Below are 27,225 nucleotides of genomic sequence, written 5' to 3'. Positions count from 1 at the left end.
CATGATGTTTCTTAACAGCGCCTTTTGACTATGTTTATTAAAGTCAGCACATCAAAAAGGATCAAAGCCACTGCTAGTGAGAACTTAAAAAAGCCCCAAGTGTGTTGTGTTGTCTCATGGGAGAATTATGCAGATTCAAGTAAACAAGTGCAAATTGTTGAGGTTTTAATGAAAATTTTCTACAATTATTGAATCTGAAGTCATTGGTTATTATAACATCTGTATAACAGATGGCCATTTTGTATAAAAGACAAGCAAAGCTATTTTGTCTGTTTTAGCAGTACATCTGAGAGGATGATTTTTTTTTTTTGGTCATTGTATGCCATTTGCTTCAGCAAATAATTCGTAAAATGCAGCTGGTGCAGATGGTCACCATGGTTATATGCTTGTAAAAAGCTGAAACACTGTGAAGTATTTACATATTACTTTCATATGCCAAAATCAGCTTTATTCAGCTCAAAAAATGCTGCCATAAAATTGTTAAATATAAAAAGAGATTGGCTCTTACATAAATTTGAGCTTATATTTTCATTTGAAATGAAGTTACTGCAATTTATCTTTAACCAAACTATACTTAGTTTGGGCTTAGAGATAAAATAGTCTCCTTTAGAATAAGTAATGATCTATTAAATGAAATGGAATGGAATGAAATGAAATAAAACTGTAGTACTGATTTACCAGGATGTTTAAAAAAATTATTTGTAAAAAAAAATTAAAAATAAATTTCCCTATGAAAATTTTCTTTCTAAAACTTTTGATGCATATGAGCTACTTTATTAAAGTATTCCTTTTACTATTGCCCTCGCTTCCCAAACTTTGGTCTATCTGCCTCTGTGCGCCTGCACGTTTCCAAATGAAAAAAAGTAAGGAAGCAAAATGTGAAATTAGTTTGCCTTTGCCTTTTGCATTTTTCTTAGGAACTCTTTTCTTTTTAGCAAATAGTTTTCACATTCATACATTTCATTTAAATAAATTATTGTATATACCTGATCAAAAATATTCTCAAAAATGTTTTGTGTGTGTGTGTGTGTGTGTGTGTATACACACACACAGAGAGAGAAATTTTAAAATCACATTTAATACAAATATATATATTTGCAGAAAAAAATTACTTAAATAATAGTATACTAAACTAATTGCAAGTGAAAATAATGTATTTTCAATATTTTTTAAAGCATTGGGCAAAGATCAAGCAATTTAAATTTTTTGGAATGAGGAATTTTAAAACTGTTGGGTTACTACAGAATAGACCAAATACCTGCTGTACAACTCTATGCTGATGCAGAAGTGTAGTTGAACTTATAAGGTTGCAATTGGCTTTTCAGATAACCCAATCCCAAATCATTATGAATTTATTGGCTCTTATCTGTTATCCATTAAATAAACATATAAGACATAAATCAAAACATAATGCTAAGCCCTACATATTATTGTGAGAATGAATTATAGGAATATGTTTCTCCTACTTCTTCCAGGTTTTCTCTCTTCTACTTGTGAGAGAAATGTAATGGTTAAGTGTGACAGACCTTGGGATGGGGGAAGTAGGGAGAAAGGATGCTGCCTAAGGAATGATCAGATAAGAGAGGGTATAGCCTACAGCTGCACAATAGGCAGAGAAAGGATCTTCACTAATGTCTAAGGCTGTAAAGGAGATGGTAGGAGAGCTGTACTAACAGACCTGCAAGATTCTGTAATGTAGCCTTACAATAATACAGTACTATTAGCTCATCTGGCATGTTTCCTTTCTGGTCTGCTTGGGTAGGTGGAGAGGAAACAGTAAGGCTCTTACTTTATGGTCTGAATAAACCAGTTTCTAATCATTCATTAAACTTGGAAAACATGTTTATTCTAATGATGGTTCATTCAAACAAATCTGCATCTGCAACCACATTTACATAGTTTGAACTGCTTAGTTTGTTTAAAATAATGCAACATAATAGTTTCCAAATATCGACACATCAAGGGGAACAGTAGTTTTTTTGCCCCACCAATGAAAGTGGAAGCTTTCAATTTGAAGGCTCAATATCACATGCAGGGGTGTCAAACTCAATTTCATTGAGGGCCGCATCAGCATTGCGGTTGCCCTCAAGGGGCCGGGTGGGTATGGCCAGGGTGGGTGTGGCCTACTGGATGGGCGTGGCTAGAGTGTGTATGGCCTACTAGGTGGGCATGGCCAGCTCTACATCATTCGCATCAAGGGTGCCTATGGGGGCCTGGGCAGGAATGGGACAGATCTGAGGGTCTCTGGCAGAAGGAGGGTCACTGGGCCAGGGCCAAGGCAGTGGGGGCCGTTCCCTCACTGTTTCCAGGATGGCTTCACAGGCCACATGAAACCACTTCGCGGGCCGGATCCGGCCCCCGGGCCTTGTGTTTGACATGTCTGACATAGAGTATACTGAGATATGGGTTTCTTTTACTCTCTTGCCCATTTCTTCTTTTTTCTTCTTTCATTTATTTATTTTACTTAGATAGTGGCTTTCCACAAATATTACCAATATGGTGAACAACAATAAAAAACCTAAATAATTAGCAATGAAGTTTTAAAACATTAAAGCCACTTTAAAACAATTACTAGCATTTTAAAATCCACAATAATGAGATATATCTTAAAAGTCAAGAAAATAAGAGCCAAGTTAAGCTTGGAAATCATCTCACAATCTTGAGTGTGATGCTCAAGAACATGTTTCTTCTATGCTTGACTAATGCAGCTAAGGGTGTAAGGGTATTTTCTGCAGATTTTAATTGGGAAGATGGGTAATGAGCCAATAATTCAATATAATACATGGATCCAAACCATTTCAAGTTTTCACATTAAGCCAAACCATTAACCTGGCTAGAAAAAACAACTGGCAACCAGTCCAGAGCAGAACTTTGAACAGAAAAAATAATATGATTGTGACAAAACAGATTGCTTTTTTGCTTTCTGTTCCATTTTTAGAAGTATATATAATATGTTGGCAACATTGTAACAAAATAGATATAATGAAACCAAGGCTTGGGTAATTAATATAACAATAAACAGATTCAGTCACAGTCATACCATATGCACAAAGAATAGTTGGACAGTCTACTTCTTACAATTGGTCCCCGAAGATATGATCAAAAATCAGTGTAAGATCAAAGAGCACTCTTGATCTATCACAATGAAAAGCAAAACCTTCTAGAAACTGACTGAATCCTGTTGTCTAAATGAGGTATTCTAATTTTCTGGATTAGCCCGTTTTAAGCTGGAGCAATATTCAAAATACCTTACTGATTCTTTAGTTTTAAAAAACAAAGTGCTATAGATATCAGTGTCATGTGTGTATTGATGATTCCTTGCTCTAAAGCTCTGGACCCATCCACAAGCTGTTTTTTTAATGTATTCACTATTATACAGGCAAATTAAATTTTGTGGGGCATATGGTTTTTAAATACTAACTTTTGCACCCAAACCAACAGAAAACATAACACTGTTATATAGTGCCTCCAAAAGCAGAACTCATTATGTCCAGAAGAAATAGGACTCAAAACTGATGAGATTTCCAAGTGAGCAATAAAACATAACAGCAGCCACAGTGAAAACCAAGAGAAAAGTATTATTCCTCACATGCTTTGGGGAAAAAAGTATATTTGTTTCTGAAAATCCAAAGATATTTGCAGATTGGCTCATTACAGACTTATCTAAAGAAAAAGAGGGTCCAGCATACTCTTATTTGCTTGAAAAGTAAGGTAGCCTAGAGTAGAGTCACATGAGCTTTCAAAAATCAGTGACTATTTTATTTGATAGATACATATCAAAACACATCCAGAAAAATATTATATGTTCAAAATAAATAATATGGTTCTTTCTGCTTCTCCTCAGTTTCAGTAATATTTTTCCCAATCAGGAGTCTATCTAGATATATAACTTTCAATTTCCAGTACTCCTTGGTCAATATGTTTATTGCTAAAACTTTGGGGCATTTCCCAAGCTTGGTGCCTTCCAAATGTAGGGACTTCTATTGTTATACATCTGGAGAACACCAAGGTTAAAAAAAGCTCATTTTGGTTACTTTCATATTTTGAGTGAAAACCTGAATGAAATGTTTCCATAGTAAAGCTATTTATGCATTCTTTAGGTTATAACAATATATTTAAGGTTAATTATATATTAGTAAGGATAATCTTCAACTTATGATCATTCATTTAACGACCATTTGAAATTACAGTGGTAATGAAACAAGTGGACCTATCCTTACACAACTGTTGCAGCATCCTTGTTGTCATGTGATCAACATTTGGATGCTTGGCAACTGACATGTATTTATAACAGTTGAGGCATCCAAGGGTCATGTCATCAACATTTGCAACCTGCCCAGCAGGCTTCCAACAAGCAAAGTCAATAAGGAAAGCCATATTTTTCTAATGACTGTAATGATTTGTTTAATGATTATGGGAAGAAAAATTGTAAAATCAGGCACAACTCACTTAATGACCACTTTACAAAGTGATGGAAGTTCCAATCCCATTTGTGGTTATAAGCTGAGGATTATCTGTACTGTCATCCTGATTCCATTATCATAAACAAAAATAACTTCAACATTCTTACCTTTAGTCTTACAGTTGACTTTGGCATTCAAATTTCCACTGAGGTTTGATAAAGATAGCAACAGGCAAGGTTTAAAGGGATTTGGGCAAGTTTCCACAGAAACCATAATCTGAGTGGTATGGATAGAAAATTGCTGACAACAGGAAATGCTCATCCATAGGTTTTCTTGTGCTGCAGCTTTTTCCCCACCATAACTATGATCTTCAGAGTTGGAAATTTTATTTTTGCAACACTGGGATGTATGTGTGTCATCCTTCTTTGGAACACTATCAGTTGCTGAAACATTTCCCTCCTGGGCCTCATAACCACTCTTTTGCCTTAGCTTTTTCAGAAATTGTTTTATTTGATCTAGCTTGACAAAACTGATATTGGCTTTCAGAGGCTTTGATATATCCACATTTATGTTGGCTGTGGGAAAGAGAAAGAGAGAGAAAGAGAGAGAGAAAGAAAATTTTAATACAGCTTTTTGCTTGTAAAAATAATCTAATCTCAAACAGCCATGGTGGTAAAATGACTGTTAATTTGTTAAGTAATTTATAACTGAGGTCTGTACTGAGCAGTGTAATTAGACATTTAAAAATAAATACATTTTGTACTATGCATATTTCATTATTAATTATTAAAAAGAACAACTCAACAACACATACAAAGAAGAGCGGAAGAAGACCCATATTCAGCTTCATGAAGCCCCCATGAGCCATACTGCACCACATGGAATTACAGAAAGCAGAAATAAATTACCTTCAATGCAAGCAATATTTACATAATTTCATCAAAAAGTGCACATCAAGCCCACCAATATTATTAACACAGAAGCCTTAAACAAAAATTAATCCATTATTACAGGCAACTTCTGGACTTCAACTCCCAGAATTCCTGAGCCACTATGCTGGCTGGAGAATTCTGGGAGTTGAAGTCCACAAGTCTTAGAGTTTCCAGGTTTGGAGACCCCTGCATTATTACATCAAAGGCATCTAAGAATCCACTAACAGGCAGTGCCAATCATTTGAAATAAACATGAAATACAAACCAGCAAAGGAAACACCAAAAGCCACTACCAAAGGAAGATAATACAAAAGTAATTTACAAACTAAAATGCAATAAACAATTAAAAAGATTATGAATACGACTCTGTAGGACAAACAGGCTGAAGACTAGCAGAACATATCCATAAACAAGCTGTCAGAAGACACAAAACAACTTTACTAATCTTCTTCCAAATAGATAATCTTCAGCAGAATTGGAAAACAATGACAAACTTTAGAATTGAAAAATGCAAGCAAATTGTTAGAAGCATTGTACTCTGACCAAACAGGGATTAATACACATATTAACTTAAATACTGTTTATGAAGATGTCAAAATATGTAATGAAAAATTCAGCATTACAAATTCAGTCATCAGCAAAGCACACAACATTCTCCCCATCACACAGCAATCAATCAACCGATACATAAACTGTAGCCATCTCATTATGAACCAAATAACACAAACTGAACCACAATTCAACAAGCACACAGACAAAAAAATACCTTCCCAACAAACCAAACTTATAGTAATTTCCCTGATTACACAGGAAGCAATCAATTCACAAGTAAGACAGAATGATCAGACTAATAATCAAATAAGACATCAATCTATTATAAAACATCTGTCTACAGTTTACCATATTCAAGCATGCGCAAAGCACCAAAAACAAACAGATATACAATCCCATTTAATCACTGAACATCACATCTCCAAAATGTGTGTACCAGTAACATTCTCTAATAGGCTAATGAAACATCTGCAACCCAAAAAGCACCAAGAACTCCAACAACGCATCAGACTGAGGAAAAACTCTTATTTGACCTACATTTCTAAAAGGTGAAGGGAGCAAAGTTACAAGTCATTTGCCTCTAATGAAAGTGTCAAATGTCTGTTTGTTTGTTTACTGTATTTACAGGTGAAACTCGAAAAATTAGAATATCGTGCAAAAGTTCATTTATTTCAGTAATGCAACTTAAAAGGAGAAACTAATATATGAGATAGACTCATTACATGCAAAGCAAGATAGTTCAAGCCATGATTTGTCATAATTATGATGATTATGGCGTACAGCTCATGAAAACCCCAAATCCACAATCTCAGAAAATTAGAATATTACATGCAATCAATAAAACAAGGAGTGTACATAGAACAATATCGGACCTCTGAAAACTATGTTGTTGTTGTTAGCTGCGAAGTCGTGTCCGACCCATCGCAACCCTATGGACAATGTTCCTCCAGGCCTTCCTGTCCTCTACCATCTTCTGGAGTCCATCTAAGCTCACGCCTACTGCTTCAGTGACTCCATCCAGCTACCTCATTCTCTGTCATCCCCTTCTCTTGCCCTCAGTCTTTCCCAGCATTAGGCTCTTCTCCAGTGAGTCCTTCCTTCTCATTAGGTGGCCAAAGTATTTGAGTTTTAGCTTTAGGATCAGTCAGGGTTGATCTCTAGGACTGACCAGTTTGATCGCCTTGCAGTCCAAGGGACTCACAGGAGTCTTCTCCAGCACCATAGTTCAAAGGCTTCAATTCTTTGGCGCTCAGCCTTTTTTATGGTCCAACTTTCACAGCCATACATTGCAACTGGGAAGACCATAGCCTTGACTATACACACTTTTGTTGACAGGGCGATTTCTCTGCTTTTTAGTGTGCTGTCTAGATTTGCCATGGCTTTCCTCCCGAGGAGCAAGCGTCTTTTAAGTTCTTGGCTACAGTCCCCATCTGCAGTGATCTTGGAGCCCAGGAAAATAAAATCTGTCACTACCTCCATTTCTTCCCCATCTATTTGCCAGGAATTGAGAAGGCCGGATGCCATGATCTTGGTTTTTTTAATGTTAAGTTTCAACCCAAGTTTTGCACTCTCCTTCTTCACCCGCAACAAGAGGCTCTTTAGTTCCTCTTCACTTTCTACCATTAGAGTGGTATCATCTGCATATCTTAGGTTGTTGATATTTCTTCCGGCAATCTTAATTCCAACTTTTGATTCATCTAGCCCTGCCTTTCTCATGATGTGCTCTGCATATACAGTCATGCTCAAAATTGTTGGCACCCCAGAAATTTTTCCAGAAAATCAAGTATTTCTCACAGAAAAGTATTGCAGGAACACATGTTTTGCTATACACAGGTTTATTCCCTTTGTGTGTATTGGAACACAACAAAAAAGGGAGGAAAAAAAGCAAATTGGACATAATGTTAAACAAAACTCCAAAAATGGGCCGGACAAAATTATTGGCACCCTTAACTTAATATTTGGTTGCACACCCTTTGGAAAAAATAACTGAAATCAGTCGCTTCGTATAACCACCAATAAGCTTCTTACACCTCTCACCCGGAATTTTGGACCACTCTTCCTTTGCAAACTGCTCCAGGTCTCTCTTATTGGAAGGGCGCCTTTTCCCAACAGCAATTTTAAGATCTCTCCACAGGTGTTCAATGGGATTCAGATCTGGACTCATTGCTGGCCACTTCAGAACTCTCCAGCGCTTTCTTGCCATCCATTTCTGGGTGCTTTTTGATGTATGTTTGGGGTCATTGTCCTGCTGGAAGACCCAAGATCTCGGACGCAAACCCAGCTTTCTGACACTGGGCTTTACAGTGCGACCCAAAATCCTTTGGTAATCCTCAGATTTCATGATGCCTTGCACACATTCAAAGCACCCAGTGCCAGAGGCAGCAAAACAACCCCAAAACATCATTGAACCTCTACCACATTTCACTGTAGGTACTGTGTTCTTTTCTTTGTAGACCTCATTTCATTTTCGGTAAACAGTAGAATGATGTGCTTTACCAAAAAGCTCTATCTTGGTCTCATCTGTCCACAAGACGTTTTCCCAGAAGGATTTTGGCTTACTCAAGTACATTTTGGCAAACTGCAATCTTGCTTTTTTATGTCTCTGTGTCAGCAGTGGGGTCCTCCTGGGTCTCCTGCCATAGCGTTTCATTTCATTTAAATGTCGACGGATAGTTTGCGCTGATACTGATGCTCCCTGAGCCTGCAGGACAGCTTGCATTCCTTTGGAACTTGTTTGGGGCTGCTTATCCACCATCCGGACTATCCTGCGTTGCAACCTTTCATCAATTTTTCTCTTCTGTCCATGACCAGGGAGATTCGCTACAGTGCCATGGGTTGCAAACTTCTTTATAATGTTGCGCACTGTGGACAAAGGCAAATCTAGATCTCTGGAGATGGACTTGTAACCTTGAGATTGTTGATATTTGTCCACAATTTTGGTTCTCAAGTCCTCAGACAGTTCTCTTCTCCTCTTTCTGTTGTCCATGCTTAGTGTGGCACACACAGACACACAATGCAAAGACTAAGTGAACTTCTCTCCTTTTTATCTGCTTTCAGGTGTGATTTTTATATTGCCCACACCTGTTACTTGCCCAAGGTGAGTTTAAAGGAGCATCACATGCTTGAAACAATCTTGTTTACCCACAATTTTGAAAGGGTGCCAATAATTTTGTCCGGCCCATTTTTGGAGTTTTGTTTGACATTATGTCCAATTTGCTTTTTTTCCTCCCTTTTTTTGTTGTGTTCCAATACACACAAAGGGAATAAACCTGTGTATAGCAAAACATGTGTTCCTGCAATACTTTTCTGTGAGAAATACTTGATTTTCTGGAAAAAATTCTGGGGTGCCAACAATTTCGAGCATGACTGTAAGTTAAATAGGCAGGGCGACAGTATACAGCCTTGCCGGACTCGTTTCCCAATTTTGAACCAATCAGTGGTTCTGTGTCCAGTTCTCACTGTTGCTTCTTGGCCCACATATAGGTTTCTCAAGAGACAAATAAGATGGTCTGGTACGCCCATCTCTTTAAGAACTTGCCACAGTTTGACAAGAGGAATACGGCATTTGAAGCCCATGTCCAGGATCCGTCTGTGTGTGGTGGCTCTTGATGCACTGACTCCAGCCTCAGTCCACTCCTTGTGAAAGTCCCCAACACTTTTGAATGGCCTTTTCCTGACAATCCTCTCCAGGCTGCGGTCATCCCTGCTGCTTGTGCACCTTTTTCTTCCACACTTTTCCCTTCCACATAATTTTCTATTAATGTGCTTTGATACAGCAATGTGGGAACATCCAACTTCTTTTGCAATTACCTTTTGAGGCTTTCCCTCCTTATGGAGGGTGTCAATGATGGTTTTCTGCACAACTGTCAGGTCAGCAGTCTTCCCCATGGTTGTGATTCCTACTGAACCAGACTGAGAGACCATTTAAAGGCTCAGGAACCCTTTGCAGGTGTTATGCCTTAATTAGCTGATTAGAGTGGGACACTTTGAGCCTAGAATATTGCACCTTTTCACAATATTCTAATTTACTGAGATTGTGGATTTGGGGTTTTCATGAGCTGTACGCCATAATCATCACAATTATGACAAATCACGGCTTGAACTATCTTGCTTTGCGTGTAATGAGTCTATCTCATATATTAGTTTCCCCTTTTAAGTTGCATTACTGAAATAAATGAACTTTTGCATGATATTTTAATTTTTCGAGTTTCACCTTTATATCCTGCCACAATCCAGGGCCTGGTGCTGCCAGGCCTCTGGAAGAGTCTCCCAGAATCCGGCTAGATCCCTCTCCTTTTGTAGTTTTCATGAAAATGGTAGAAAAAAATTATTTTGGAGAGCATTGATGTTCATGCACTGCAAAATCTTTTATTCCATTTTATTTTATTTTATTTTATTTTATTTTTATGATGCTTAGTGTCTTTTGGACTGGGGATTTATGGCTGTTATTTTATTAGTTTTATTATATTAATTATACTATAGAACTTTTTTTATATTAATATGTGAGAGACTGAGAAGCTTGGTTTATTGCAAGATATACAGTAAAAAGTAAATATAATATTCTCTTCATGGTTAATCATTTGGAAATTGCTAGTTTTCCTCCATAAATAGTTCGGCTTTCTCTTTGCCTACAAGTACCATTGTTTCAGAGGATCTCACTCCCTCTGTAGTCTTTGTTTGACAGTTTGATTAGAAGCAAATGCACAAACTGATCATAAATACACTTTGACATGTTAACATTTCCTGTCCCCAATGACACAAGTTACAAAACTGTATTTTCATTATCTCCTAAATTTGCTTCATTTATTTGTTTACATTTCTTTCAACATCAGAGCTGTGCAGGTAGTGGACAGGAAGGCCTGGAGGAACGTTGTCACATGGGTTGGACATGACTTTGCAACTAACAACAAGAAGGTCCTTTGTAAAAGTTCACTGCAATGCATGGGAATGGATAAGAAGCAGCTCCCATTAAAGCAGCTGCATCTTTTCCTAGGCTATTTGTAAGGTATTTCCAGTTATCTTTTTACTGATGGTGACATATAGCAGTTTTTCATTTTTCCCAGCAAAATTCATCATTCTTAAGAATTGTGTTTAAAACCATTTCTTTCCTTCTTTTAGCTAATGGAAATCCCTCATCACAAAGGATCAGATAACTTACAGAACTCTGAATTTACTTGGGAAAGTAAGATTAATTGTTATTTTCTTTAATTAGCAAAACATGTGGTTAATGGATAATGGATACCCCCAAAGTCTTAAGCCTAATAGCCTGTTATATATCTGTTAATATTATCATATCTTCCCTCTAGTAAGCTGATATTTAGCCTGCATCAAAAATATTTCAAGCATTCTTATTATGTGGGTCTTCTAATCAACACACCAAATGGTTTCTGAATATTATCAAGAAAAGTCTGAAAGTCTGGTAAAATCTTAATGTGTTCAATTTCCTTGTTGAATTGTATTGTTCTAGTTTAACTGTTAACTTTAAAATCTCACTTTTTTGTTATCATCTGGGATACGTATACTTAGAAGTGTAATTGATGGCAACAGTAATCGCTTCCAAATAAGATTTTTTTTCAGGAAAAATTCTACCTCTTCAACTGATGCTGTCTGATAGGCGTATTCCATAAATAACATTTTTAGATTTTTGCAATAGGAAAAGTTTTGTTACTTTCTTCCTTTCTTCTTGGTCCAAATGCGAAGGCTGAAGACCTTGCTAAATTTCTCCCTCCTTCTGGAAGTGCTTTTATAAAGGGAAGAATGTCAAGGTGTTCTGGAAGTTGGCAAGTAAAGACAGCTTATTTCCAGAGAACCAATTTGTTTTGGGCTTTCTAAAAATTGATTTCATCCTGCATGGGTTATATGCACTTTCTAACTGGTGAAATGCATATATATTCCTGGAGTAAAACTAGAGTTTGATTGAGTGTATAGTATCCAAATGTTCATGAATACTGTCCTTACCATTAATAGGAAATGCTACGAGGCAGAGACCTAGTAACCTAGCCTTCACTGTTTTACTAAATAGTGATATATAAAAGCTTCAATTGATCAAACCATGATAAGCAGCTGAGGCCAGTATCTAAGGGCTATCTGGCAAAAACCATGGCATATGAAATAGATATGATCTGAATGTAAGAAGAGTAAATGGCAAAAAGCAAGAATGAGTATTGAAATGAAAGTAAGGAAAACAGATACAGATGTCGTGTCCATGAAACCAACAGAAGGAAGGAAGGATGCAATAGAAGTGAATGAAAATGTTCTGATTCTGTGGAGTGAAGATGGAGCTGACCATTATTTAAAATCCACAATTCAGCAGTATTTTTTCTAATATAAGTAAAAAAAAATACAGATGGATAAGACCGGATAGGAGAGGAATATGAAAAGCAAAAGCAATATTGTGTATTATAAATACCTTAGACCAGACATGTCAAACTCGCAACGTCACGTGATGTCGCACAATGTATTGGGACAGTTTTGCCATTGCCGGCAATGGGGTGGGTGCAGTTCTGGATGACGCATCCGGCCCACGGGCCAGGAGTTTGACACCCCTGCCTTAGACTGATGAAATAAAATAACATTCCCACTTGAAGTCCCAAAGATGCTTTGCCAAAAGGCAACTGGAGTTTCTTGGGTTTTTTTCCTTGAAAATGTTTCACTTCTCATCCAAGAAGCTTCTTCAGTTCTGACTGTAGAACAACCATGACCTGGATGATTGAGACTCTCCATAGACATTCCCACTTGCAGCTTTCCTTAGAACTGTCTTTTGCAACCAACTAAATCATATTTGTTTGAATGAATATTTTCTCTTTGGCATAATTCACTTCCTCTAACAAAAGAATGCAGCTTTATAACTATATCACTATCTGAAAAAGGTATTTGTAAAAAAATAATAATGAAAAAATAACCTTACCCAAGCACTGAAATGCTTTTGCAAATGATCCTAAGTTAATCAGAAAAGTATGTACTCTGGTCAGTTCTCCTTCTCATATATCATCTCTCATTAAATTATATAAAAAAAAACTCATTTCAAAGTTTAGCAACACCATGGTTAACTAAACTGTTAAACTGAGATCAAATGAGCACATTCCTACATTTATATATGATATCATATTAGACAGCCTATAATTGAACTCTCTGAGAAATATGATTTTTCAAAAGAGTAACTATCTGATCTCATGCTACTTTTTCCTCCATAGACTGACTGTGCTGGGAACAGGTGATCCTGCTTTCAATTACAGAGGGCTAGCATGTCAGTGTGAGGCCTGGATTAGTTCACCTTCTCACAGGGAATTTGTCTCAGTTGGGAATGGATTTATTATGGCTTCACACATGGAACGGAGCTCATGTCAACTGAGGGCAATGACACATCATACGATTCAAATTAACCTGCTGTGGACTGTTTTGCAGGGCTGAGATTGTATATTAAAATGACGACATTTTAAAACAGCTTGAAAGAAACCAGGATTGTCCAAGTGCAATGGTTCCAATTTGTTCCAACTAATCTATCACCTGCTAGAGATATTATTGTATTGGGACTTCTGGTAGCTGCTCCTTTCCCGTTTTCTCCAAACCACTGACCTTGCTAATGGGTACAATTGTTTCCTTTGGAATAAATAGGACAGAATCCGTACAAAGTGCTTTTTTATGGATGGCTGGATGTATGTTATTCATCACAAAATGCAAACAACAGAAATGAGAGGGGGAAACCCTAGACATGCAGAGCTCATTCAGCAACCTTTTAATTTCTCATTCTTTATATATTTCTCAATTTGAACTGGCTAAAGATCTACAGCAAATCACTTTAGATAGTAAACTTTCAAGAAGCTTTAATTTAATATATGAAGAACTATCCAAGAAAAAAGCATGAATGAACAACTCTGGAACAGAACAGCTTGAAATTTTTTTGGACTTGTGATTAGATGTTAAATTTTATGAATCACGGACAGTTTTTGTAATATATTATGTCAAAAACTGTGACGTGTGTTGAAAATTTCAACACTCCCTTATTCTAGCTGTATACTTAAAAAGAAATAACACAAAAGTATTAGTGATGGTTCACTAAAATTAAATGACCATTTGAAATTAATTGAAATGTATATCTAGTTGCAAATGATTCACCAGTATTACACAAAATATACAGAAATTGCTAAAATAAATTAACTAACTGAATCATATTCTAAAAAATAACTCTTGGGGTATTGAAGAAGTACTGCAGTTTGACTGATGACAGAAATTTTCTTCATTTTCCCATACAAGGCATTCTCTCACACCTGACCTAAACCTGAAATAAACTGCCAGTCTCAAATAGCAATGCCTTCCTCCCACAGAGATGGGGTTACTCAATAAACAACATGCTGAATATAGATTAAGGGTCACATGTTCAAATAATCCAGGAGTTTGGCTATAGAGCCAGAATGTCTAGGCCAGAACTGAAGAATTGTATCTGGCAAATCAAATGATACACAATCATTATGTAAGGGGACCCATCAATGAGACAACTGTCACACATCTACTGGATCTACCACCGCATCAAAATGATGAAAGCAGCATTGTGCTGTAAGCTCCACTCCAAGCAACAGTCTTGCATCACAGGGTACAATGGTGTTTTTATCATTTGTCCCTCTTCTCTTCACGTAGACACTGTTAAATGCCTGAGAGAACACGCAATATGTGTGGGCACCATTTAGTTTGGTGGGATATAACTTCAAGCAGGCAACGCAAAATTCCTGTTTGCTTAGTTCAACTTATTGTTGACTGTGGAGTACATGGTCTCTATTATGGTTAGTGCTTATCCATGTTTAAAGTCTTTGGTTTGAGCGATTAGAAGCATTCTCAAAAGTTGAAGTAATTATGTCCCATTTAAAACATATAATCTGGCCTTTGTAAAACATATAAACCTACAGAGATTTTCATATGATACCATACTTTTGTCACAAGTATCAAGAAATGAAATAGCTGATATACTGACAGTTCTCTATTCTCTGTATAGACCACAAGGTATCATAACTGAAAGAAGGAATGTTATAAAATATATGAGCAACCTAAAGTTTCTGAATTTGGGCAAAATAAAGAGTACAGATAGTTCCTGTTAACAGCCACTCATTCAGCAACTGTTCAAAGTTATGACAGTGTTGTACGAAAGGTACTTATGACTGGTTCTTGACGTTCTAGTCAGTATACTACTCTCGCAGTCATATAGTTGTGATCTGGGCACTTGGCAACTGCCTCACACTTATGATAGTTACAGCATCTCACGGTCACATTATCACCATTAGTAAATCTTCTCTGTTGGCTTTCCATAAGCAAAGTCAGTGGGAAAGCCTACCAGGAATGTTGCAAGTCACTCCTGCCACTTTTTCTCCCAAGGGACCTTTGTGTCACACTCACATTGCAGCACCCCCTTTGCAGCCCATATGCATCCCACAGCATCACAGCACGCTATCCACAGCCTGCATGCACTAGTGCAGTGCTGCAGCAATCCTTCCACAACCCTTATGTGACATCACAGCAACCGCTTCATGGTCCACAAGGACACATGAGCACCGTAACTCTTCCCCAATTGCATAAATCCTTCTCCATGTCCTCATGTACCTCTGCAGCATTCCCTCCCCAGGCCACACATACTTGCCATAGCACTCAGTGCCTCACTGGGAGCTGCCTAGGACTTGCAACTTCCAACCAGCTTCCCCACTGATTTTCCTTGTGGAAAACTGCAGGAAGTCAGAAGTTGCAATCACATCAGATTCTTGCTTAAGGACCTGGAGATTTTTATTAAAGATGGCAATGAGAACTGCCAGGATTGCCCTCGCTGAAAGTGATGCATCACGTGATGTTGTGCTTTATGCTCATATTGTTTAACAATGGAAATTCCTGTCCCAATCACCACCATTAAGCAACTACAACCTGTAAATAAATGGAAGATTTCTTTATTCAGTGAATACCAACTATTACAAGTCTTTGGAAGTTGAGTTATTGTATATGATCTTATGATCTGTGCTTGTTGCTCCAAGAAACATAATTAGTAGGTTAAATTTAGGTTTCTTACCTGGGCCATTGAGGAAGTCTTTAATCTTCAATGTTAAGAGAGGAGGCGGGATACCACTTTTAACATCTATTTCCCCTGCTACTGTCTGTAACCAGGTCTTACAGTAGTCAAGTGTTTCTGGGAGAGTTTTTCCAGGATCTACCAATGATAAGACCATTTATGACATATTGTTGATTAAATCACTAAAAGTATTAAAATAAGCCAAACTTTATTCTGTACATAGTATTTAAATATTATTCAGGGCACATATAAATTCTGCATTATGTTAATTACACTTTAGTAAAAAGTATTGACTGCCAAGTATGATCATCACCAAATGTAAAAGCCATCAGGAATGGACAAATATGCTTAGTATATCTGAAATATCTCTAGTAAGTGTGCATCTAATAAGTCTGTGATCTAAATTTTATTTCTTCCAGTAATGGATTTATATTTTCTCAGATGTCTTTAAAATGTTTTGCCCCAAAATAAAAGAAACTGTAGAGATCAGAAAGCCACATGGTTTGAGATGCAATAGAGTGCTTCTACTTATGGGTTATTTGATACAGTTTATAGTTTCACTGACACTTCAACTCCTTTTTACAGGCATACTTTTGAAGTTGACTTCAGTAGCTTTTCCTCTTGATTTTCTTTGCTGAATTCTTAATATTCCCAATTGTGACTAAAAGTTCACATTTGGTACCTCTCAGCTCTATGTCTTTCTTCATGGACACTGTATGTGAGAAATCATAATGGCATAAAGCATTTAAGTTTTTGGCTGCTCACTATCTTAGCTTTATTTGTTTTTCTAAAACAAATTGAACAATAAAAGAATATAAGTAAAGCTTAATAATGTCATATCAACTTTGTGACACTTATTCCTCTTCTGTTAAATAATGTTTACCAATTTTTTTTTTAAAAAACCATGCCCTTTAGATAATTTAAGGATTTTGCCAACCTGTGTTATTCATCTCAACTGACTGTTCTCTTTTTAAGCACACAAGCTTCAAACTTTAACACAATAGCTTCATAATTATAGCCAGCACATAGCAACACAGTATGAATTTTAGCACATCAAGTCTCTCTTGGAATGTATTAGTGTAATAGACAGATTCAGAAAACCTGGCAGGAATTGTTTTACATGAATGACAAAGGAATTTAAGGATTGCCAGTCCTATCAGCAAAGAAGAAATGGAATTTGTTGTCTGACAAATGAATGCACTAAATTGGGCAATATAAATTTTTAAATTTTAGGTGAATATTTCAGTTTGCAAAAATAATCTAATGTGATTTAAGCAGATTAATGCCACAGAATTTTTTTAAAAAATAAATCCCAGTCTAATCAGACACGTTGTGAAAACTACAATTAATGGCTACGTAGAAGAACACGATGTTCTGAGAAATTGGAAATGCCAAATGCTAAGCAAATTTTTGCTATATCATTTTATTTTTATGATTTTTTTTAAAAAAAACACTGGGAGAATTGGTATGGATGGATATTGTCCAGAAAAAAATGATCCTCCATAGCCAGTTAGAGACATTACTGAGAAAGTATGTTTAAACAAAACTTGGCTTTTGCTTCTGTCTTTTGCAATTAAAGGAAATGGCAGCTTTGGGCAACCAGTAATTCATTGCTGCTTCTGGGTACACTTGTTACTGGGAGGGGGGAACTTCACAGGTTCTGTTAAATGATTCTTAATATTGGAAATAATCAATCAATAGACTATTTGATCATGTTTGGATAAGAGCATATTTTTAGGGAAAAAATGAAACAATAACCCTCCCCACATAACACCAGTTAACACTTAACATAGTTAAGTGTCTGTCCACATAGTAAAAATTCTGGGTTCAGTTTGGTATCTTCATTATGTGGGCAGCATTTAACTTCTTAACTATTATTTTTGCATCTTTCCTTAGAAAGGAAATGGAGCTGTACAAAATTACGTCAATTATGGAAAGGAAGGAATTTCAGCATAACAGAATTTAATTAATTTAAATAAGTCTCAAAAGCCAGATGAAGCATTATTGCAAGGTACTGAAAGAATTTGAAAATGTGACCACAGAACCATTCTCAATAGGTTTTGAAGATTAGTCAGATCCTTGAAAATGGAATGAGAACAAATGTCATCTCCATCTTCAGAAAGGGGAAGGAGGAGAACATAAGCAAGAACAATGCTGTAAACCTGGCATCTTTACTAATTAAGGTTCTTGAACCGATTATGAAGTGGCATGTTTCTGATCTCATGGATAGACATTTTACATTTAATAGGATCTAGTAGGGGTATATCATAAATAAATCATGCCATGCTAACTCTACAGTATCTCCTTCTTTTATAGAATTACTTGTTTGGTAGATTAGGAAATGCCACAAACAAATTATGGCTGATCTTCAGCAAACAATTCAATAGAATATCTTCTGATGCTCTTCATAAAATGGTATAATATGGATCAGACGATGCTCCTCTTTTATGAAATTACAATCACCTTAATGACGGTAGCCACAGAGAATTAATGTTTCTAGCCTGGAGGAAAGCATAATGTGAAGCGCCATAGGCCTCTATTCTGGACCCTGTGTTGTTCAACATTTTTTACCAATGACTGGGGTGAGAGAATTGGAGAGACACTTAAAAAGTTTGTACATGACAAAAAACTAATCTTTTAGATGAAAGATAGATCAAAAAGATCTAGACAGGCTTGAGCAGTGGGCTGAAAGGAATAGGATGGAATTTAACTAAGAATTGTGAAGTTCTGTATTTGTGTAGAAAAATATGTAAGGCACAACTATAATCATAATCGTAATAGTAAAGTTGGAAGGGACCTTGGTGGTCATCTAGTCCAACCTCCTGCTCAGGCAGGAAACCCTATACCATTTCAGACAAATGGCTGTCCAGTCTCTTCTTAAAAACTTCCAGTGTTGGAGCATTCACAGCTTCTTGAGACAGGTTGTTCCACTAGTTAATTGTTCTAAATGTCAGGAAGTTTCTCCTTAGTTCTAGGTTGCTTCTCTCCTTGATTAGTTTCCATCCGTTGCTTCTTGTCCTGCCTTTGGGCGCTTTGGAGAATAGCTTGACTCCCTCTTCTTTGTGGCAGCCCCTGAGATATTGGAACACTGCTATCATGTCACCCCTAGTCCTTCTCTTCATTAAACTAGACATATCCAATTCCAGCAGCCATTCCTTATATATTTTAGCCACCAGAGCTCTAATCATCTTTGTTGCTCTTCTCTGTACTCTTTCCAGAGTCTCAACATCTTTTATACATCATGGTGACCAAAACTGGATGCAGTATTCCAAGTGTGGCCTTACCAAGAGATTGTGAAGTGGTATTAATACTTCACGTGATCTTGATTCTATCTCTCTGTTAATGCAGCCTAGCACTGTGTTGGCTTTTTTGGCAGCTGCAGCACACTGCTGGATCATATTTAAGTGATTGTCCACTAGGACTCTGAGATCCCTCTCACAGTTACTACTATTGAGCAAGTTACCCCCTATACCAGGGGTCGGCAACCTCGGCTCTTTTATGACTCGTGGACTTCAACTCCCAGAATTCCTGAGCCAGCATAGCTGGCTCAGGAATTCTGGGAGTTGAAGTCCACGAGTCATAAAAGAGCCGAGGTTGCCGACCCCTGCCCTATACTATACCTGTACATTTGGTTTTTCTTGCCTAAATGTAGAACCTTAGTTTTTTCACCATTGAATTTCATTTTGTTAGATAGCGCTCAGTGTTCAAGTCTGTCCAGATCCTCCTGTATCTTAAGCCTGTCTTCTGGAGTGTTGGCTATTCCTGCCACTTGGTGTTGTCTGCAAATTTGATGAACTGCCCATCTATCCCCTCATCCAAATCGTTGATGAAGATGTTGAAGAGCACTGGGCCCAGAACAGAGCCCTGGGGCACCCCACTACACACTTCCCTCCATGTAGATGCGGTTTCATTGAGTACGGCCAATCAGCCAGCTACGAATCCATCTAACCCACATTTTTCTATCTTATCAAGTAGTAGGTTGTGATCTACTTTATCAAATGCCTTACTGAAGTCCAAGTAAATTATATCCACAGCATTCCTCTGATTCACTAATTTTGTCACTTGGTCAACGAATGTAATAAGATTTGTCTGGCATGATCTGTTTTTGACAAACCTATGTTGGCTTTTAGTAATGATTTTGTTTGCCTCTAGGTGCTCACTGATTCGTTGTTTCATTATCTTTTCCAGAATCTTCCCAGGTATTGACGTCAGGCTGATAGATCTGTAATTTGCTGGATCCATTTTTCCCCCTTCCTTTTTTGAAGATGGGAACTACATCAGTTCTTTTCCAGTCCTCTGGTAGTTCCCTAGTGCTCCAGTATCTTTGAAAGATATAGTTCAGTGGTTCTGAGATCACATCTGCCAGTTCCTTGAGAACCTTGGGGTGTAATCCATCGGGTCCTGGTGATTTGAACTCATCTAGGCTGGACAGGTGCTCACTTACCATTTTCTTCCCTATCTTAACTTGTGTTTCTATTGTTTTTATGGCACTATTTTTGATAGGTTGGTCTGTTTTTTCCCTTTGTGTAAAGACAGATGCAAAAAACGAGTTAAATAGTTCTGCTTTCTCCCTGTTGCTTGTCACCTTCTTGCCACTTTCACCCACTAATGGACCAATCATTTCCTTTACTTTTGCTTTTTGTTTTTTACATGTTGAAAGAAGCTTTTTTTGTTACTTTTGACTTTGGTTGCAAGCCTTGGTTCATAAAGGCTTTCATAAATAAAATGAAAGAGGCTTGGCTTGACAGTACAGACAATCCTTAACTTACAACTATTTGTTTAGCAACCATTGGAAGTTACAATAACACTGAAAAAAGTAACTTATAACTGGTCTTTGCATTTACAATAGTTGCAGCACCCCCTGATCATGTGATCGAAATTCAGGTGCTTGGCAACTGGCATATATTTATGAAAGCTGCAGTATCCTGGGGTCACATGATCTCTGTTTACGATCTTCCCAGCAAAATCAACTGAGGAAGCCCAATTCGCTTAATGACCATGTGATTCACTTAGCAACTGCAGTGATTCGCTTAACAACCATAACAAAAAAGATTGCAAAATCAAACATGATTCACTTAATCTTCTTGGTTAGCAATGGAAATTCTGGCCCAAACTGTGGTCGTATGTTTAGGACTACCTGCAGTACATACAGAATGCACTTGGCTGTCCTCCTCAACAACATATTAAACGTGAATCAGGAGTCAAATGCAGATGCTAAAAAGGCAAAATGCTACTTGGGAGTGTATTAGCAGAAACAGAATCCAAATCATAGGAAGCAACAGTTGCATTCTACTCTGCCTTCATCAGATTCCATTTTTGAGTATTGTCTCAATTTCTGGCATCACAATTCAAAAAGAAGAGTAAATACAAATGCAAAGGATAGTTACCAAGAACCCAAGCCCTATGAAGAATGATGAAAAGATCTGGGTATACCGTAGTCCTCACCTTACAACAGTTCATTTAGTGACCTTTCAAAGTTACAACAGCATTGAAAATAGTGACTTATGACCATTTTTCACACTTGCAACCTTTGTAGCAGCCCCACGGTCACGTGATCAACATTCAGATGCTTGGCAACTGACTCTTATTTATGACAGTTGCAGTGTCCTGGGCTCACTTTCTGATGAGCAAAGTCAATGGGGAAGCCAGTTTAACTTAACAACTGCAGTGGTTCACTTAACAACTGTGTCAAGAAAAGTTGTAAAAAGGGGTCAAAATTCACTTAACAAATCGCTCACTTAGCAACAGAAATTTTGGGCTCAATTGTGATCGTAAGTTGAGGACTACCTGTATTTATTCTATAAACATATGACTAAGAGGAGATATGACAGCTGTGTTTAAAGAGCTGAAGGCTTGTCACAAAGAAGGAAGAGTGGACTTACTGTCAAGTGCCCGGGAATTCAGGAATAGAATACTTTCTAAAAATTATAAGAAATAAAAATAGCTAGCTATCAGGAGGACCTTCTGGATTGTGTAAACTGTCAGCCAGTGGTGAATTTTCAGTCACTTAGAGGTCTTCAAACAGAGGCTGGATAGTCATTTGTCAGAGATTCTCTACTAGAAGCTACAATGAGCAGAGGGATAAAACTAAATAACTTCCATAGTCTTTCCAAATCTATTATTCCATGAAATCGACATCAGATGGGCATCTCTAATCTGAATGGATAAGATTAGATAAGGGAAGCTCAGGAAAAAGAAACAGTAGTTGAGCAAACTCTCTGCTCTCCCTCCCCAACTTATTCTTCTGGCTTTCCAGAATTTCAGAAGAGAATTCCTTCGATATGTCAATCACAGAACCTGTGATTTTTGCATACTTTTTTAAAAAAGCTATGATACTGTGTACTTGTAATTAATATGAAAATTTAAGCAGAAATGAAAACTAATACTGCCCGAGTAAAACTGTCCTGTGAAAGTAAAGAACTTTTGTCTTCGGTTGCAAATTTAGGTTTAGGTTTAGGTTTTATTAAATTTTTATACCGCCCTTCTCCCGAAGGACTCAGGGCGGTGAACAGGGCATATCATAAAACTACAAAAATACAAAAGTTAAAAAAGAATTAAATTATTGCCCAAAGTAAAAACAATAGAAAATATATATAAATATTAAAACCCTAGGTAACTCCCCATCAGGCCAGGCCAGCTTGTTCAAATAAATGGGTCTTTAACCCGCGCCGGAAGGAGCGGAGATCCGGTGCCATCCGGAGCTCAACCGGCAGTTGATTCCACAGAGCCGGGGCGCCCACAGAGAAGGCCCTCCCCCTGGGGGCCACCAGCCGACATTCTCTGACTGGAGGCACCCTGAGGAGGCAAATGATGTTGCAAAAAACCAAACAAACCCCAATCAATCTGCTTTGACATATTCTGACTGATTCACATATGAAACTACAGAACACTTTTCAGAGTGACAGGAATAATTCACTGAAGGAATTCTCTTATGGAAAAAACTTAGCAAGACAGGTTAAAGTTGAGACATTGCAGCCAATATGCTAACCACATTTTTCAGTTTAGTTCCTTTAACAGAGCCAGTTGATATAGTGGTCAAGCCATCAAGCCAGAAACCATAAGTTCTAATTCTACCTTGGGACACAATGCCATCTGGGTGAGCATGGGCCAGTCATTTTCTTTCAGTCCTAAGAAGCAGGCAAACTACTGCTGAAATCTTGCAAGAAAATCTTGCAGGGACTTGTTCAGCAGTTGCCAGGAGTCAAGACTGAAGGAAAACAAAAACAAAAACAGTCCAGACCATCAAGACTATCAGACATTATAACTGAATATATCTGAAATAAACCTAAGAAAGAAATGTGGAAATGAAGAGAGGAAGGAGAATCTATTGAGAAAGGAAGAATATAGTAGAAGAGTACAAAAAAAGACATAGGGAAGATGTAACAAGAGCAATGACCATACAGAACAAAACAATGCATTTACCCAATCCAAGATTTGAGCTCTGATTTACAAGAATGCATGTAATATTCAGCATAACTTTTCCAAGACCTTGACCAGTTCCAGCACCCAAGTAGGGCAATGAGAGAAAAAAATACCAGATTTGTTTTTCTTTGAATATTTTGAGTTGAACATACTAGCCAAAAGGTTCTTCCTGTGTTTAAGAGCACCTGAAACTGTCTAATTCCTTACAACAAGTAGGAATTTGTAAGGACCCACCTCAGTTAACCACCCAAGAAAACAGAACTCTTGAAACAGGCATTGTCTCAAAAGGAAACTTTTATTAGGGGTGACAATAGGGAAGTCAAGGTGAGATCTGGGGAAAATCCCGTTTAAATGGTATAGTTAAACCTCTGTCCTAGTCCTATTAGATCTCTCAGCGGCTTTCGATACCATCGACCATGGTATCCTACTGCGGCGTCTCAGGAGGCTGGGAGTGGGAGGCACCGTTTTACGGTGGTTCTCCTCCTACCTCCTGGGCCGCTCGCAGTCGGTGTTGACGGGAGGGCAGAGATCCACCCCAAGGCCTCTCGTTTGTGGAGTTCCTCAGGGGTCGGTTCTCTCGCCCCTCCTGCTCAACATCTATATGAAGCCGCTGGGCGAGGTCATTTGTGGTTTCGGGGTGGGGTATCATCAGTACGCTGATGATACCCAACTTTTTTTTTCTCCACCCCGAACCAACCCAGTGATGCCCTCGGCGTGATGTCCCGTTGCCTGGAGGCGGTCCAGGTCTGGATAGGGAGAAACAGGCTTCGTCTCAATCCTGCCAAGACTGAGTGGCTGTGCGTATCGGCATCTCGGGCTAACCAAACTATTCCACCTTTAACGATGGGGGGTGAGGTGTTTGAAGATCATATAGGAGCCGTGACCAGGGGGACTTTTGCCCAGGTTCGCCTGGTGTGCCAGTTGCGATCCTACCTGGACTGAGATGCCCTACGCACAGTCACTCATGCGCTCGTGACCTCCCGTTTAGACTACTGCAACGCTCTCTACATGGGGCTGCCCTTGAGGACCACTCGGAGGCTTCAACTGGTGCAGAATGCGGCCGCGCGAGTTGTGATGGGAGTTTCCCGATACTCCCATGTAACACCTCTACTCTGTGAGCTGCATTGGCTTCCGGTTGCCCTCCAGGTGAGATTCAAGGTGCTGATGATGACCTATAAAGCCCTGAATGGCTTGGGTCCGGGATATTTGAGGGAAAACCTGCTGCCAGCATCAAGTTCCTTTCGTCCAGTGCGCTCGCACAGGGTCTTCTCAGGGTGCCGCCGGTAAAAGATTGCTGGCGGATAACACCCAGGGGGAGGGCCTTCTCTGTGGGTGCGCCTGCCCTCTGGAACCAGCTGCCCGTGGAGCTCAGGACTGCTCCCGACCTGCGTTCATTCCGCCGGGACCTGAAGACTTGGCTCTTTGAGCTCTCTGGCCCAGGATGAGAATTTTAACTGGGGTTTTATTTTCAGGGATAATTTAATCTTTTTAATTGTGTTTTAACTTTTGTATTTTGTATTGGTGTGATTTTAAAATGCCCTGTAAACCGCCCTGAGTCCTTCGGGAAAGGGCTGTATATAAATCTAATAAAATTAAATTAAAATTAAATATTCCTTCTCCCACCAAAGTCATAATGATTATTTGAAATCCAGCCAATCCACAGGTGGCACGATGTGCGGGTAACTGGCACAGTTGGCACGCATCTCAAGGTCTTCTCCAGTTTCCTTTCTCTGTAACCATCTCCCTGATAAGGGAGACACATTCCTTTCTCAAGTGGATAGAGGTGGGAGAAGAAAAGCAAAAAGCGAAAATTATCCCAAGCGAAAGCAAATATCCCCCCTGCCCCCAGCAGAATGGCAGGCCCCAAAGCAAAAGCACAAGCCTATATATGCAAGGAAGACAATAAGGATTTGGGGACCTGACAGAATTATAATAGTACACTGCCACAAACAGTGGAGTAATTCAGATGGTTAAAAGGTAATTTATCTTACTATGTATGAGCTAGTCTTTGTAAAAGATTAGGGGAGGGAGCAGGAAATGAACATGAAAATGTAAGAACATTTAAAAAATAGTAGAACTGTATTCTATTGCTTCCTCAGTGTTTTTATAATGTTAGTGAATCAAATTATGCAACCAATACAATCAGTTCAAGCTACTAAATACATAACTTCACATTTATCTAGAATAAACAAACATATTTTTCTTTTTGTTCACACCTGAAGCAAAAAAATTAGACAGTGAATGTATAACATTAAGGATTGTAAATGATCTTACCTGTACACTTGTAATCTGATGCGACACCTTTAAGGACAGCATCAAACACAGATATTTCCACTCTTTGTTTTCTATGATGACAGCTTAAGATAAAAGACGGTTGAGATACAACCAGGTGCAAAAATGGCTCTAACCGCAAGTCTCCACTTCCTCTGCGACCAGGCTGTCGGACAATAGTTGCTCCCAATGCTTGTCTAGCAGATGATCTTGTAGAAGCATGAAGACTTTCCAGAGATATAAGACCTGATTTTTTCCCAGAGGGCAATGAACTGTTACAGTTTAGAAGATCATCTGCTGTTACTGATGAAAAACCTGCTTTGTCAGATTTCTTGGAATCATCAACTATTTCTGGAAGGTTTGATGAAGTTTTAATGGTTTTTTCACCATCTTTTTGATCTTCCTGTGATTTTGATTTAAGTAAAGTAGTACATGAATAAGTCATGAAGGAGAATCGGCTTGCAGTAATAAAAATGTCAAAAGGAATAAAGTTTAGGTTCTTCACTATAGAAGACTGTCGGGAAGGTTGGGCAATGCGATGTTGGCTGGTGCCACTCTGTTGTTCTATTTGGACTATTCTGATTTTAACACTGTCACTGCCAATGCCACTGTCCTGGGCTCCACTATAACGTGAAGATGTTTCAGCTGTACCATCAGATGTATCCGTCTTCTTCTGTTCCTGTTTGAAAACCTGGAAAGGAAAACAATGTATCATAAAATTGCCACTCCCAAAGATTTCCATTTCAATTACATTAAACACACACAAAAAAGCAAGTCAGAGGAGAAGAAGAAGAAGAAGAAGAAGAAGAAGAAGAAGAAGAAGAAGAAGAAGAAGAAGAAGAAGAAGAAGAAGAAGAAGAAGAAGAAGAAGAAGAAGAAGAAGACCTTTATTGTCATTTTTTACTGTGGGCACATTGGCACACATTAAAAATGAAATTGTTGCCTGCTCTCAAAAGTGTACAGATACATAACACACATAAAACATGTTATATACATACATATGTATATAACTACTCCCTTACATATCAATACAGATAAAATTTCTGTAAAAAAGAAAAGTTTACTGTTTACTTTTAAAACAGAAAATCACTCATGAAAACTCATTGGGTATCTAGTCCAGAGAGAATGATGACTCATAATGACAAGTTGGGAGAAAGATGTAGCATGAAGAAAATATTTATAACTTCAAATAATTTTTATTCAGATGCTAAAAAGATACAATGTCAGATAACTTCCATGATTCAGCACTTGAAAATCAAGTAACTGAAGACATTAAACTGTTTTAAGCATTCAGATTCAAATAAAACTAAAATCTTGGTATTGTATTTTTTGTGATATTGAAAAAGGGCACAATATCAATTTCATAAGCCAAAATTGGCATGATTTATTAGAGGGGAATATCAACCATATAATTGTTTTCTGTTCCATTATTGCATTATATACAATACTATAATGCCCTTAAAATAAATTTGCTCTTATAGAATTTGTGTTTGTGGAATAGAAGCCTTTGCCAGAAACTCAAGGTCCTCTGACTAAATCTATATGCAAATATATCTTTGTGAAGTGGAACATTACAGATAAATAAACCTTAAAGTATCCAGCA

The 27,225-nt window shown here is 37.9% G+C and overlaps 1 protein-coding gene across 2 annotated transcripts in view; it reads right to left on the bottom strand.

Annotated features, from left to right (window-relative positions):
* The window catches only part of VPS13B (vacuolar protein sorting 13 homolog B), a 354,177-nt gene that overhangs the window by 103,806 nt on the left and 223,146 nt on the right, over positions 1-27,225 (bottom strand). For both annotated transcript variants that reach the window (XM_083358950.1, XM_083358949.1), the window contains exons 34-36: positions 25,626-26,313; positions 15,930-16,067; positions 4,571-4,978 (exon numbers count right to left, since the gene is read on the bottom strand). In XM_083358950.1, the coding sequence (XP_083215076.1) occupies positions 4,571-4,978; positions 15,930-16,067; positions 25,626-26,313 (1,234 nt within the window). The remainder of the gene's footprint in view (positions 1-4,570; positions 4,979-15,929; positions 16,068-25,625; positions 26,314-27,225) is intronic.

This window comes from Vipera ursinii (genome assembly GCF_947247035.1).
Source record: "Vipera ursinii genome assembly, chromosome: 3".
NCBI classification, from domain to species: domain Eukaryota; kingdom Metazoa; phylum Chordata; class Lepidosauria; order Squamata; family Viperidae; genus Vipera; species Vipera ursinii.
Note: the sequence above shows the minus strand (reverse complement) of the source record. Positions and strands in the feature narration are given on the sequence as shown.